The following is a 12,448-nucleotide window of genomic DNA, read 5'->3' as shown; positions in this document are numbered from 1 at the left end:
CCTGACTAATGCACCCAACTCACACATCCCTGAACACTATGGACAATTTAGCACAGGCAATTCACCCTGACCTGCACATCTTTGGACTGTGGGAGGAAACTGAAGCATCTGGAGGAAACCCGCACAGACACGGGGGAGAATGTGCAAACTCCACACAGAGAGTCCCTGGTACTGTGAGGCAGCAGTGCTAACCACTGAGTCACTGTGCCGCTGCTATGATCTCTTGTTTGAGACCCTCCCTGAAGGGAAAACATCTGTTCAACCTCCATCTTATCAATTCCCTTCAGCATTTTATATGCCTCAATCAGATTCCCCCCTCATTCGTCTGAACCCCAGTGAGTACAAGGCCAAGGTATTCAACTGCACCTTGTATGACAGCCCTTTCATCCCTGGAATTAATTTTAGGACCCTCCTCTGAACTATCTCCAGTGCCACCACATCCTCCCTCAAGTAAGCAAACTAAAATTGGACACCGTATTCCAGATGTGGTCTCACCAATGTCATATATAGTTGTAAGAACACTCCTTTTACAAGAAATAGCAGTGTTCCATTTGTCTTTCTTATTATATGCTGCACCTGCATACCCATTTTCTGTAATTCATGCACAAAGACACCCAGATCCCTCTGCACTGATGCACTTTGAATCTGCTTCCCATTTAAATAATAATTTGGCCTTTTATCAGAATATTTTCTGTGTATTTGGTTTGGGGTTTAGGTTTTGGGTAAGGGTTAGAGATCAGGGTGAGGGTTGGATAGAGGTTAGTGTTCGGGCTTGGTATGAGGTTTGAGGTGAAAGAGTCAGGGTTTTGATGGAAGCCATGGTTGGCAGAGTGTCAGAGGTCAGTGTGGGGTGAGAGTCAGGTTTAGGATGAGGGTCTTAGGTCACAATATGGGACTGATTGGGAGTTTCAGGTTGGGATGAGGGTTCAGCTTGGATTGAAGGGGCATGTTCACTGTTGTAACTTGCGATACCTGCTTGGATCCTGACCTGTCTGTCTCTTTCCACAGCACTATGAGCAATCAGAGGAGATGAACCAATTGTCGGACACGCTGAATGTAGTTTTCACTGGGCTATTCGCATTGGAAATGGTTTTTAAACTTTGTGCTTTCAAAGCTAAAGTACGTATGTGGCCGATTGAAGCAAATAATCAAATTTCAGGCTCATAGATTATAATTCTGACTATCACGGGAATGCTAGTGACCATGGGATTACTGCAGGAATGCTGTTCACTATGGGATTACTGTGAAAATGTAGGTTATTATAGGATTATTAACCATAGAATTGTACAACATGGAAACAGACCCTTCGGTCCTACTCATCCATGCCATCCAATTATCCTAATATAATCTCGCCTCATTTGTCGGCATTTGGCTCATATCCTTCTAAACCCTTCTGGCAGCTCATGAAAATGGTAGTTACTTTGGAATTATGGTGGGAATGCTGGTTCCTGTGGAATTCCTGTGGGAATGCTGGTTCCCGTGGGATTACTGTGGGAGTGCTGGTTCCTGTGGAATGCCTGTGGGAATGCTCATTCCTGTAGGATTACTGTGGGAATGCTGGTTCCTGTGGGAATGCTGGTTACCATGGGATTATTGTGGGAATGCTCATTCCTGTAGGATTACTGTGGGGAATGTTGGTTACCATTGGATTACTGCATGAATGCTGGGTTCTGTAGGATTATTGTGGGAATGCTGGTAACCATGGTATGACTGTAGGATTACTGTGGGAATGCAGATTCCTGAAGTTTGGATTAGTAAACTAAACACAGTTAGGAAGGAGAGCTCACATTTGGAGTGAGATACAGCCTGAGTGAATATATAGTTCAGGAAATTTGGAGGCAGTGTGGGAATTCGGTGCAGAAGGGAAGAGGTACTTTTTCACTTCATAGTTTGTAAGGTGTTTTCAAAGGATCAATTGAAGCCCATCACTGAGGCCCAGCACAATAGAAGTGACATTACAGGAAAACCAAAAGTTCATTGGTAGGTAATTGACAGGTTACAGTAAACAGGAGAAATATAGGATTTATGAGTATCTGGAAAGACACTGCTTGATTAGGGACAGCCAGCACGGATTTGTGAAGGGTAGGTCTTGCCTTACAAGTCTTATTGAATTCTTCAAGGAGGTGACCAAGCATGTGGATGAGGGTAGAGCAGTGGATGTAGTGTACATGGATTTTAGTAAGGCATTTGATAAGGTTCCCCATGGTAGGCTTATGCGGAAAGTCAGGAGGCATGGGATAGAGGGAAATTTGGCCAATTGGATAGAAAACTGGCTAACCGGTCGAAGGCAGAGAGTGGTGGTAGATGGTAAATATTCAGCCTGGAGCCCAGTTACAAGTGGAGTTCCGCAGGGATCAGTTCTGGGTCCTCTGCTATTTGTAATTTTTATTAATGACTTAGATGAGGGAGTCGAAGGGTGGGTCAGTAAATTTGCAGATGATACGAAGATAGGTGGAGTTGTGGACAGTGAGGAGGGCTGTTGTCGGCTGCAGAGGGACTTAGATATGATGCAGAGCTGGGCTGAGGAGTGGCAGATGGAGTTCAACCCTGCCAAGTGTGAGGTTGTCCATTTTGGAAGAACAAATAAGAATGCGGAATACAGGGTTAATGGTAGGGTTCTTAGTCAGGTGGAGGAACAGAGGGATCTTGGGGTCTATGTACATAGATCTTTGAAGGTTGCCACTCAGGTGGATAGAGTTTGTAAGAAGGCCTATGGAGTATTATCGTTCATTAGCAGAGGGATTGAATTCAAGAGTCGTGAAGTGATGTTGCAGCTGTACAGGACTTTGGTTAGGCCACAGTTGGAGTACTGTGTGCAGTTCTGGTCGCCTCACTTTAGGAAAGATGTGGAAGCTTTGGAGAGGGTGCAGAGAAGATTTACCAGGATGTTGCCTGGAATGGAGAGGAAGTCGTACGAGGATAGGTTGAGAGTTCTCGGCCTTTTCTCGTTGGAACGGCGAAGGATGAGGGGTGACTTGATAGAGGTTTATAAGATGATCAGAGGAATAGATAGAGTAGACAGTCAGAAACTTTTTCCCCGGGTACATCAGAGTGTTACAAGGGGACATAAATTTAAGGTGAAGGGTGGAAGGTATAGGGGAGATGTCAGGGGTGGGTTCTTTACCCAGAGAGTGGTGGGGGCATGGAATGCGCTGCTCGTGGGAGTGGTAGAGTCGGAATCATTGTCGATCTTTAAGCGGCATTTGGATAGGTACATGGATGGGTACTTAATCTAGGTTAGAAGTTCGGCACAACATCGTGGGCCGAAGGGCCTGTTCTGTTCTGTATTGTTCTATGTTCTATATACAGCGTACAAACTAAAAGACCAGAAGGAATATTCAAACATCAAATTAAGAATTAATTACTTAAAATAGAGATGTTGGACCAAGTGATGAGTTGTAACTGTATATTGTGGGAGTTCATGGACTCCATTTTGGTTCATAGTCACTACATCTGTAGCAAGTGTTGGTCGCTCGAGAACTCTGGCTCAGATTGATGAGCTGAAGTCTGAGTGTCAAACACATCAGGGAGGAGGAGAGTTACCTGGACACTGGGTTTCAGGATGCATTAAGTATCTTGAATTTGGTCAGTCATCAGGATGTGACTATGAATAAGGGAAATTTCCCCCACAAACTCCTGCCAATGCTGCTCTACCATTTATCCTTCTAGGCTCCACTTCTGATCAACTCTAGCCGGCTGCTCCCTCATGTCTCTTCACTCCATTGTAATACCATTATAGCTGATTCAATCTTCTCCCCCTCAATCTGCAGCGTGGACTTGATGGACTGAAAGACCTGCTTCCACACTGTAGGCATGCAATGAAATCTCCTGATTTAATTTCTCCCCCACATCCTGACCACTACTGGAAGGCCTGAGCATAACTCCCATCAGGGTCGTTTCTCCTTTGTGGCTTCTCAACTCTCTGTACACATGTCTTTCAACTCTGTATCACTTCTTGCTAATGATTTAATTCCATTTCTTAAGAACAATCCAACCATGCGTCCTCTGCCCATCTACCTGTCCTCTCGATAGGATGTGAGTCCTTGGATATTCAGTTCTCAGCCCTATTCCCCTTGCAGCCCTGTCTCTGTGATACTCACATGATCGTACCTGCCAATTACAGGCTTATTTACCTCATTTCTTGCATTTCAGTACAAACCCCTCAGTCCTGATTAACTGTCTCCCTTCTCATAATTGTCTCCATATCTGCTGGGCCTGAATTTAGATTTCTGAGCCTTTCCATACTCTCTGTCCTATTACTTGTTCTGGAAATTTAATTTCCTCTGCTGAGCCCTCCCCAACTTTAACTTTTTCCATAATTCACTGTGCAACTGAACATCCTCTCCTCCAATGTGGCTTGTGTGGAGCCACAGAAAATGGGGGAGATACTAAATGAATATTTTGCATCAGTATTTACTGTGGAAAAGGAAATGGAAGATATGGACTGGAGGGAAATAGATGGTGACACCTTGCAAAATGTCCAGATTACAGAGGAGGAAGTGCTGGATGTCTTGAAACGGGTAAAGGTGGATAAATCCCCAGGACCTGATCAGGTGTACCTGAAAACTCTGTGGGAAGCTAGAGAAGTGATTGCTGGGCCTCTTGCTGAGATATTTGTATCAGCGATAGTCACAGGTGAGGTGCTGGAAGACTGGAGGTTGGCAAACGTGGTGCCACTGTTTAAGAAGGGCGGTAAAGACAAGCCAGGGAACTATAGACCTTGGTGGTGGGCAAGTTGTTGGAGGGAATCCTGAGGGACAGGATGTATATGTATTTGGAAAGGCAAGGACTGATTAGGGATAGTCAACATGGCTTTGTACGTGGGAAATCATGTCTCACAAACTTGATTGAGTTTTTTGAAGAAGTAACAAAGAAAATTAATGAGGGCAGAGCAGTAGATGTGATCTATATGGAGTTCAGTAAGGCGTTCAACAAGGTTCCCCATGGGACATTGGTTAGCAAGGTTAGATCTCATGGAATACAGGGAGAACTAGCCATTTGGATACAGAACTGGCTCAAAGGTAGAAGACAGAGGGTGGTGATGGAGGGTTGTTTTTCAGACTGGAGGCCTGTGACCAGTGGTCAACCACAAGGATCGGTGCTGGGTCCTCTACTTTTTGCCATTTACATAAATGATTTGTATGCGAACCTAAGAGGTACAGTTAGTAAGTTTGCAGATGACACCAAAATTGGAGGTGTGGTGGACAGTGAAGAGGGTTACCTCAGATTACAACAGGATCTGGACCAGAATGGGCTGAGAAGTGGCAGATGGAGTTTAATTCAGATAAATGCGAGGCGCTGCATTTTGGGAAAGCAAATAAGAGCAGGACTTGTACACTTAATGGTAAGGTCCTAGGGAGTGTTGCTGAACAAAAGACCTTGGAGTGCAGATTCATAGCTCCTTGAAAGTGGAGTTGCAGGTAGATAGGATAGTGAAGAAGGTGTTTGGTATGCTTTCCTTTATTGGTCAAGAGTATTGAGTACAGGAGTTGGGAGTCATGTTGTGGCTGTACAGGACATTGGTTAGGCCACTGTTGGAATATTGCGTGCAATTCTGGTCTCCTTCCTATCGGAAAGATGTTGTGAAACTTGAAAGGGTTCAGAAAAGATTTACAAGGATGATGCCAGGGTTGGAGGATTTGAGCTATAGGGAGAGGCTGAACAAACTAGGGCTGTTTTCCCTGGAGTGTCGGAGGCTGAGGGGTGACCTTATAGAGGTTTATAAAATTATGAGGGGCATGGATAGGAGAAATAGACAAAGTCTTTTCCTTGGGATCGGGGAGTCCAGAACTAGAGGGCATAGGTTAAGGGTGAGAGGGGAAAGATATAAAAGAGACCTCAGGGGCAACTTTTTCACACAGAGGGTGGTACGTGTATGGAATGAGCTGCCAGAGGATGTGTTGGAAGCTGGTACAATTGCAACATTTAAAAGGCATCTGGATGGATATGTGAATAGGAAGGGTTTGGAGGGATATGGGTGGGGTGCTGGCAGGTGGGACTAGATTAAGTTGGGATATCTGGACAGCATGGACAGGTTGGACCGAAGGGTCTGTTTCCGTGCTGTACATCTCTATAACTCTAAGTCAGGGACCACAAAAAAGCAAAAGAAAAAACATATGCTGTGGTGAAGACTGGTAGGAAGCCAGAGACAAGAGATATGAATCTGGCAAAGCACAGCAGGTCTAACACATCACCCCTCCTGCTCCTCAGACGCTGTGAGACCTGCTGTGCTTTTCCAGCTTCACAACTATTGACTCTTGCTTCAAGTATCTGCAAACCTTCCTCTCTCCAGGAAGTCAGAGAATCGGGAAGACTTTAAATACAGCAGATGATAACTGAAAAAACAGGAGGTGAGAAGATGAAACATGTGGGTAAGCTAGCTAGTAATATAAAGGAAGATTGCAAAAGGGTTTTTAGATTCAGTTTTTTTTTAGTTTTCACCACGGGATTACTGTGGGAATGTTGGTTACCATGGGAATGCTGGTTACTTTGGGAGTACTGGTTTACTGTGGGAACGCTAGTTACAATGGGATTATTACTGGAATGCTGGTTTCTGTAAATTTACTATGGGAATATTGGTTACAGTGGGAATGCCAGTGATCATGGGTGTACTGCAGGAATTCTTCTTACCATGGGATTACCGTGAGAATGCTATTTATAATGGGATTAGATTTAGATTAGATTAGATTACATTACATTACAGTGTGGAAACAGGCCCTTCGGCCCAACAAGTCCACACCGACCCGCCGAAGCGAAACCCACCCATACCCCTACATTTACCCCTTACCTAACACTACGGGCAATTTAGCATGGCCAATTCACCTGACCCTGCACATCTTTTGGACTGTGGGAGGAAACCGGAGCACCCGGAGGAAACCCACGCAGACACGGGGAGAACGTGCAAACTCCACACAGTCAGTCGCCTGAGGCGGGAATTGAACCCGGGTCTCAGGCGCTGTGAGGCAGCAGTGCTAACCACTGTGCCACCGTGCCGCCCATGCCCGCCCGTGCCGTGCATTCCCACTGTAACCAATATTCCCATAGTAAATTTACAGAAACCAGCATTCCAGTAATAATCCCATTGTAACTAGCGTTCCCACAGTAAACCAGTACTCCCAAAGTAACCAGCATTCCCATGGTAACCAACATTCCCACAGTAATCCCGTGGTGAAAACTAAAAAAAACTGAATCTAAAAACCCTTTTGCAATCTTCCTTTATATTACTAGCTAGCTTACCCACATGTTTCATCTTCTCACCTACTTTGGGAATGCTGGTTCCTGTGGGATTACTGGTGGTATACTGATTACTGTGGGAGTGCTGGTTACTTTGGGATTACTGAGGGAAAGTTGGTTACCATAGGGATGTTTTTTTCTTTATTCATTCATGGGATGAGGAGGCAGCATTTATTGCCCATAAGGTAATTAAGAGTCAACCACATTGCTGTGGGTCTGGAGTCATCTGTAGGCCAGACCAGGTAAGGTTGGCAGTTTCCTTCCCTGAAGGACATTAATGAAACAGATAGGTTTTTCCAACAATCAATTCATGGTGGTCATTAGATTCTTAATTCGAGATCTTTACTGAATACAGTTTCTACCGTCTGCCATGGCAGGATTTGAACCTGGTCCCCAGAACATTATCTGGGTTTCTGGATTAACAGTTCAGCGATAATACCATTGGGCTATTGCCTCCCATTGCCTCTACTTTGGGGAATGCTGGTAACTGTGTGTGTGTGACCTTGTGATGAGATATGAGAATAGTCTTAATTGCTCAATGAACTTAGGGAATAAGAACTGGAGCAGACCATTCAGTCCAAAAACCCTGTTCCAGATCATGGCTAATCCTTTACTCCAACACTATTTTCCTGCAATATACCCATACCCCTCGATGTTTTTGCAATGTAGATGTTTATTAATCATTACCCTGAAACTGCTCAATCATTGAATCTCCACAGTCTCTGGGGTAGAAAATTCCAAAGACTCACCATCTTCATAATGATAAAATTCCTCCTTATCTCAGTTTTCAGTGGCTTGTCCCTTACATTGATACCATGTGCCCCAATTCTCCAGGTGTGCTCTCAGTGAGGCTCTGCAAGACACTATACAAATGCAGTAGGACATCTTTGCCCCTGTATTCAAATACTCTTAAAAACTTTCAGTGCCTCCTGAACAAGGAGACCAAAGCCCTTTGAAGTTTGACACTTTCCAGTCTCTCATTGTTTAAGAAATACTCTCTATTCATATGTCTCTATATTATATTCCACCTGCAAATACTTGACCACTCACTCGGACTCTCCAAATTCACACCTGGTTTTGCGCCATTTACAAATATAGAAATACTGCATTTAATCCCTACAACCAAATCACTGGTTGAGATTGTAAATATCTAGGCCCCAATCCTTGCAGTAATCCAAGCCAGCCTGGCAAATTGAAAAGGACCCATCATCCTCACTGTTTCCTGTCCCTAAACCAGTTCTCAATCCAGACCAGCATACCTACCCCCTCCCCAACATATCCCATGTACTCTGGTTTTAGACACCAAACTTTCAACTGGAAAGTTATTGCATCAAAAGTCTTCTCTAAATGTCATCATCTGCACAGTTACTTGGTCACTAAACAGCCAATCAGAGTGGGAGATATGAAGGATAGACTGCAGGGCCAGCGGTCTCTGAGGCCAAAGCTGGGCCCTTGCCTGAAGGCAGACCAAAGCAGTAACCTGACAGAGGTATGCCTGGTAATGGGATATCAATCTGGTGAGGGGATAGGCAGCCCTGCTTTCAATGTTCCTCCTGTTCATTCTGACTTCTCTCTTCTTTCATGCCTTCTATAAGGGACCTGTTTTTGGTGAGTAATAGACTGTGTCTCACTATTACCCTCTCACCCTCACAATAATCAGTCCTGTTATCCTTCCTCACTTCACCTGCTATCTGTCCCATTACCCACTCTCACTCACAGTGATCAGTCCTGTTGACTCTCTTACTCTGTCTCACACACACTCTCTAAATGGTCCATTCTGTTTCTCTCTCACTCTCATACTCACTGTGGTCAATCCTGCTTCACTCCCTCCTGTCTCTCTCACTCTCTCTCTGTCCTTTGCCTCTCTCCATCTCTCTAACTCTCACTCTAATACTGATCAGTCCTGTTAAGCTGTCTCACTCTCCAGTGATCAGCTTGTAACAGATTTTACACCCTGTCGCCCAATCATCAGTTCTGTACCTCTGTCTTGCTCTCTTTCTCACTCTCACGGTGGTCAGGCCTTTTTCTCCCCCCTCTCTCTCAACAACCATTCCTTTGCCTCTCCCCTCTCTCTCACTCCAGCTTTCATAGCGACCAGTTCTGCTCATCTCTTTCTCGTTCTGTCTCTCACTCACACTCACAGTTGTCAGTTCGATTCATGGAGACTGCTGTTTGGTTGCTGAACCAGCCCATGTCTCTTCTACAAGAACCAGCAGATAATCTCTTCACTTCCCTCACTTGTATTGTTTGCTCTTGCAGGTTCTGAATGTTTCTGTTTCTTCTCTCCTGAGTTTTATTTGATTATCCACTGGATGTGGTTCATTGATTCATTATTCAAATTTACCCCTTCAGCTTGACCTCCAGCCCAATATTTCACTGTGGTTTAGGGTTGGATTTTAATCATCCTGGGGTCAGTTATTGACACAGGGGTCAGATTGAACCCAGCTGAAAATGTGTTGCTGGAAAAGCGCAGCAGGTCAGGCAGCATCCAAGGAGCAGGCGAAGCGACGTTTCGGGCATGAGCCCTTCTTCAGGAATGAGGAAGGTGTGCCCAGCAGGCTAAGATAAAAGGTAGGGAGGAGGGACTTGGGGGAGGGGCTTTGGAAATGCGATAGGTGGAAGGATGTCAAGGTGAGGGTGATAGGCTGGAGTGGGGTGGGGGCGGAGAGGTCAGGAAGAAGATTGCAGGTTAGGAAGGCGGTGCTGAGTTCGAGGGATTTGACTGAGACAGGGTGGGGGGAGGGGAAATGAGGAAACTGGAGAAATCTGAGTTCATCCCTTGTGGTTGGAGGGTTCCGAGGCAGAAGATAAGGCGCTCTTCCTCCAGCCGTCGTGTTGCTATGGTCTGGCGATGGAGAAGTCCAAGGACCTGCATGTCCTTGGTGAACTGGGAGGGGGAGTTGAAGTGTTGAGCCACGGGGCGGTTGGGTTGGTTGGTCCGGGTGTCCCAGAGGTGTTCTCTGAAATGTTCCGCAAGTAGGCGGCCTGTCTCCCCAATATAGAGGAGGCCACATCGGGTGCAGCGGATGCAATAGATGATGTGTGTGGAGGTGCAGGTGAATTTGTGGCGGATATGGAAGGATCCCTTGGGGCCTTTGAGGGAAGTAAGGGGGGAGGTGTGGGCACAAGTTTTGCATTTCTTGCAGTTGCAGAGGAAGGTGCCGGGAGTGGAGGTTGGGTTGGTGGGGGGTGTGGACCTGACAAGGGAGTCACGGAGGAAGTGGTCTTTTCGGAACACTGATAGGGGAGGGGAGGGAAATATATCCCTGGTGGTGGTTCCGTTTGGAGGTGGCGGAAATGACGACGGATGATACGATGTATATGGAGGTTGGTGGGGTGGTAGGTGAGGACCAGTGGGGTTCTGTCCTGGTGGCGATTGGAGGGGCGGGGCTCAAGGGCGGAGGAGCGGGAAGTGGAAGAGATGCGGTGGAGAGCATCGTCGATCACGTCTGGGGGGAAATTGCGGTCCTTGAAGCAGGAGGCCATCTGGGTTGTACGGTATTGGAACTGGTCCTCCTGGGAGCAGGTGCGGTGGAGACGAAGGAATTGGGAATATGGGATGGCGTTTTTACAGGAGGCAGGGTGGGAGGAGGTGTAGTCTAGGTAGCTGTGGGAGTCGGTCGGTTTATAGTAAATGTCCGTGTTGATTCGGTCACCTGAGATAGAAATGGAAACTAGCAGTGCATCTCAAAACTGTTCAGTGATCCTGCATTGGACCATGACTCTCAGTTCAGTGATTACCAGTTGTATCTCAGAAATGCAGTGTATCCCAGAGGGATCTCAGAAGAGAGCCACAGCAGTGTGGAGATTCAAAGTATCCTTGCGCAGGAACAATCACTGACAGAGTAATCTAGTGGATCATAATTGAGCTGAGGTTACATAGATCTGTCAGTAGTTCTCAATCTTCAGTGAATCAACAGAAGGGTCAGTAAATCCCAGCAGAGGTTCTGTAAATCCCAGAGGTGACCTATGCTCCTTCACAGCAAGGCCTGACCAACTGGTATCGCCATGTTGGAAGTGGATCAGATCATCAGGGATTTGAGCTGATCAGTATTTTACTCTGTCCAGCTCTGGCAGGAGATGTTTATCCCCTTTAAATAGACCTTGCCTGGATCTCTCCGTATCCCTCCTCACCTTCACCCGCTGTTCCTCTCTGCTTCAGCTTTCCCTTCTGCAGACTCTTCTCACCACACATTTCCCCTCTCCTGCTTGCTTCTCCCTGTCATTCCCTCTCACCTTTCCTGCCCTCCCTCTCCTCATGTACCCTCCTCCTCTCTCCCTCCATTCTCTCACACTCTCTCTCTCTCTCTTGGTTTTTAGGGTTATTTTGGAGATCCCTGGAATGTATTTGACTTCCTGATTGTCATCGGCAGTATTATCGATGTGATCCTCAGTGAGGTCAATGTAAGTAATGATGGTCTGATGATGAAAATGCTGTAGCACTGAGATGGCAATGTGGAGGATATGGCCTCAGCTCTGCTCCATTCTCATGGCTGTGTTTCGTGTGGGTGCTTGGTTTGTGTGCTAGGGCTAGGGTTAGTTAGTTGACATTAGACATGTAGGATTGGGTGAATGAAACACTTTTGGATAAATATAAACACACCTGAAGCATGGGTCCCTTGGAGTTCGATGTCAGCTCTGACCAGCTCACACTTCCTGCTCCCTCTCACATCCACCGAGTAAGCTCTGAGAGTTTTCGATGAGTAGACTGTAGTGTGCTGTTTCTGGATTCCCCCAGACAGAGCATGCTTGCAGATTCAAGCATATGTGAGGGACTAGGGGACAGGGCAGTTGTGTGTGTGTGTGTGCCCCCTTTTGTTGGTAGCACATGGTATGTTTGCCCATTCTGTCCATACTGGTGTGTGCTGGGGTGGACTGGAGTGGGCTAGTGAGCTGGGGTTGATGTGAGCTATTGTGAACTTGTGTGTTCTGGCATGAGCTCATGTGTTGGTGTGAGCTGGTGTGAACTAGTATGTGCTGGTGTGTTGGTGTGAGCTAGTGTGTTCTGGCATGTTAGTATGAGCTGGTGTGTGTTGGTGCGAGTTGGTATGTGCTGATGTGTTGGTATGAACTGGTGTGAGCTGCTGTGTCGTCTGTGTTGATGTGAGCAGCTCATTGCGTGGCAGAGGGCAGGAGGGTGAAGATAGTGAATTTGTTTGAGACAGTCCTCAGAGACCACATGGACATACTGCTGAGTATGGAGTTTAGTATAGTC

At 46.2% G+C, this 12,448-nt stretch overlaps 1 protein-coding gene across 3 annotated transcripts in view; it reads left to right on the top strand.

Moving 5' to 3' along the window:
- The window catches only part of LOC122562953 (voltage-dependent L-type calcium channel subunit alpha-1S-like), a 235,396-nt gene that overhangs the window by 167,851 nt on the left and 55,097 nt on the right, over positions 1 to 12,448 (top strand). For all 3 annotated transcript variants that reach the window (XM_087973777.1, XM_087973778.1, XM_087973779.1), the window contains 2 exons: positions 1,009 to 1,119; positions 11,554 to 11,637. In XM_087973777.1, coding sequence (XP_087829903.1) covers positions 1,009 to 1,119; positions 11,554 to 11,637 — 195 coding nt within the window. The remainder of the gene's footprint in view (positions 1 to 1,008; positions 1,120 to 11,553; positions 11,638 to 12,448) is intronic.

Source organism: Chiloscyllium plagiosum, unplaced genomic scaffold (assembly GCF_037043375.1).
Source record: "Chiloscyllium plagiosum isolate Xiang-an unplaced genomic scaffold, Cpla_swu_hap1 HiC_scaffold_26, whole genome shotgun sequence".
Classification (NCBI taxonomy): domain Eukaryota; kingdom Metazoa; phylum Chordata; class Chondrichthyes; order Orectolobiformes; family Hemiscylliidae; genus Chiloscyllium; species Chiloscyllium plagiosum.
The sequence above is the reverse complement of the archived record's forward strand: the minus strand, read 5'-3'. Positions and strand labels throughout refer to the sequence as shown.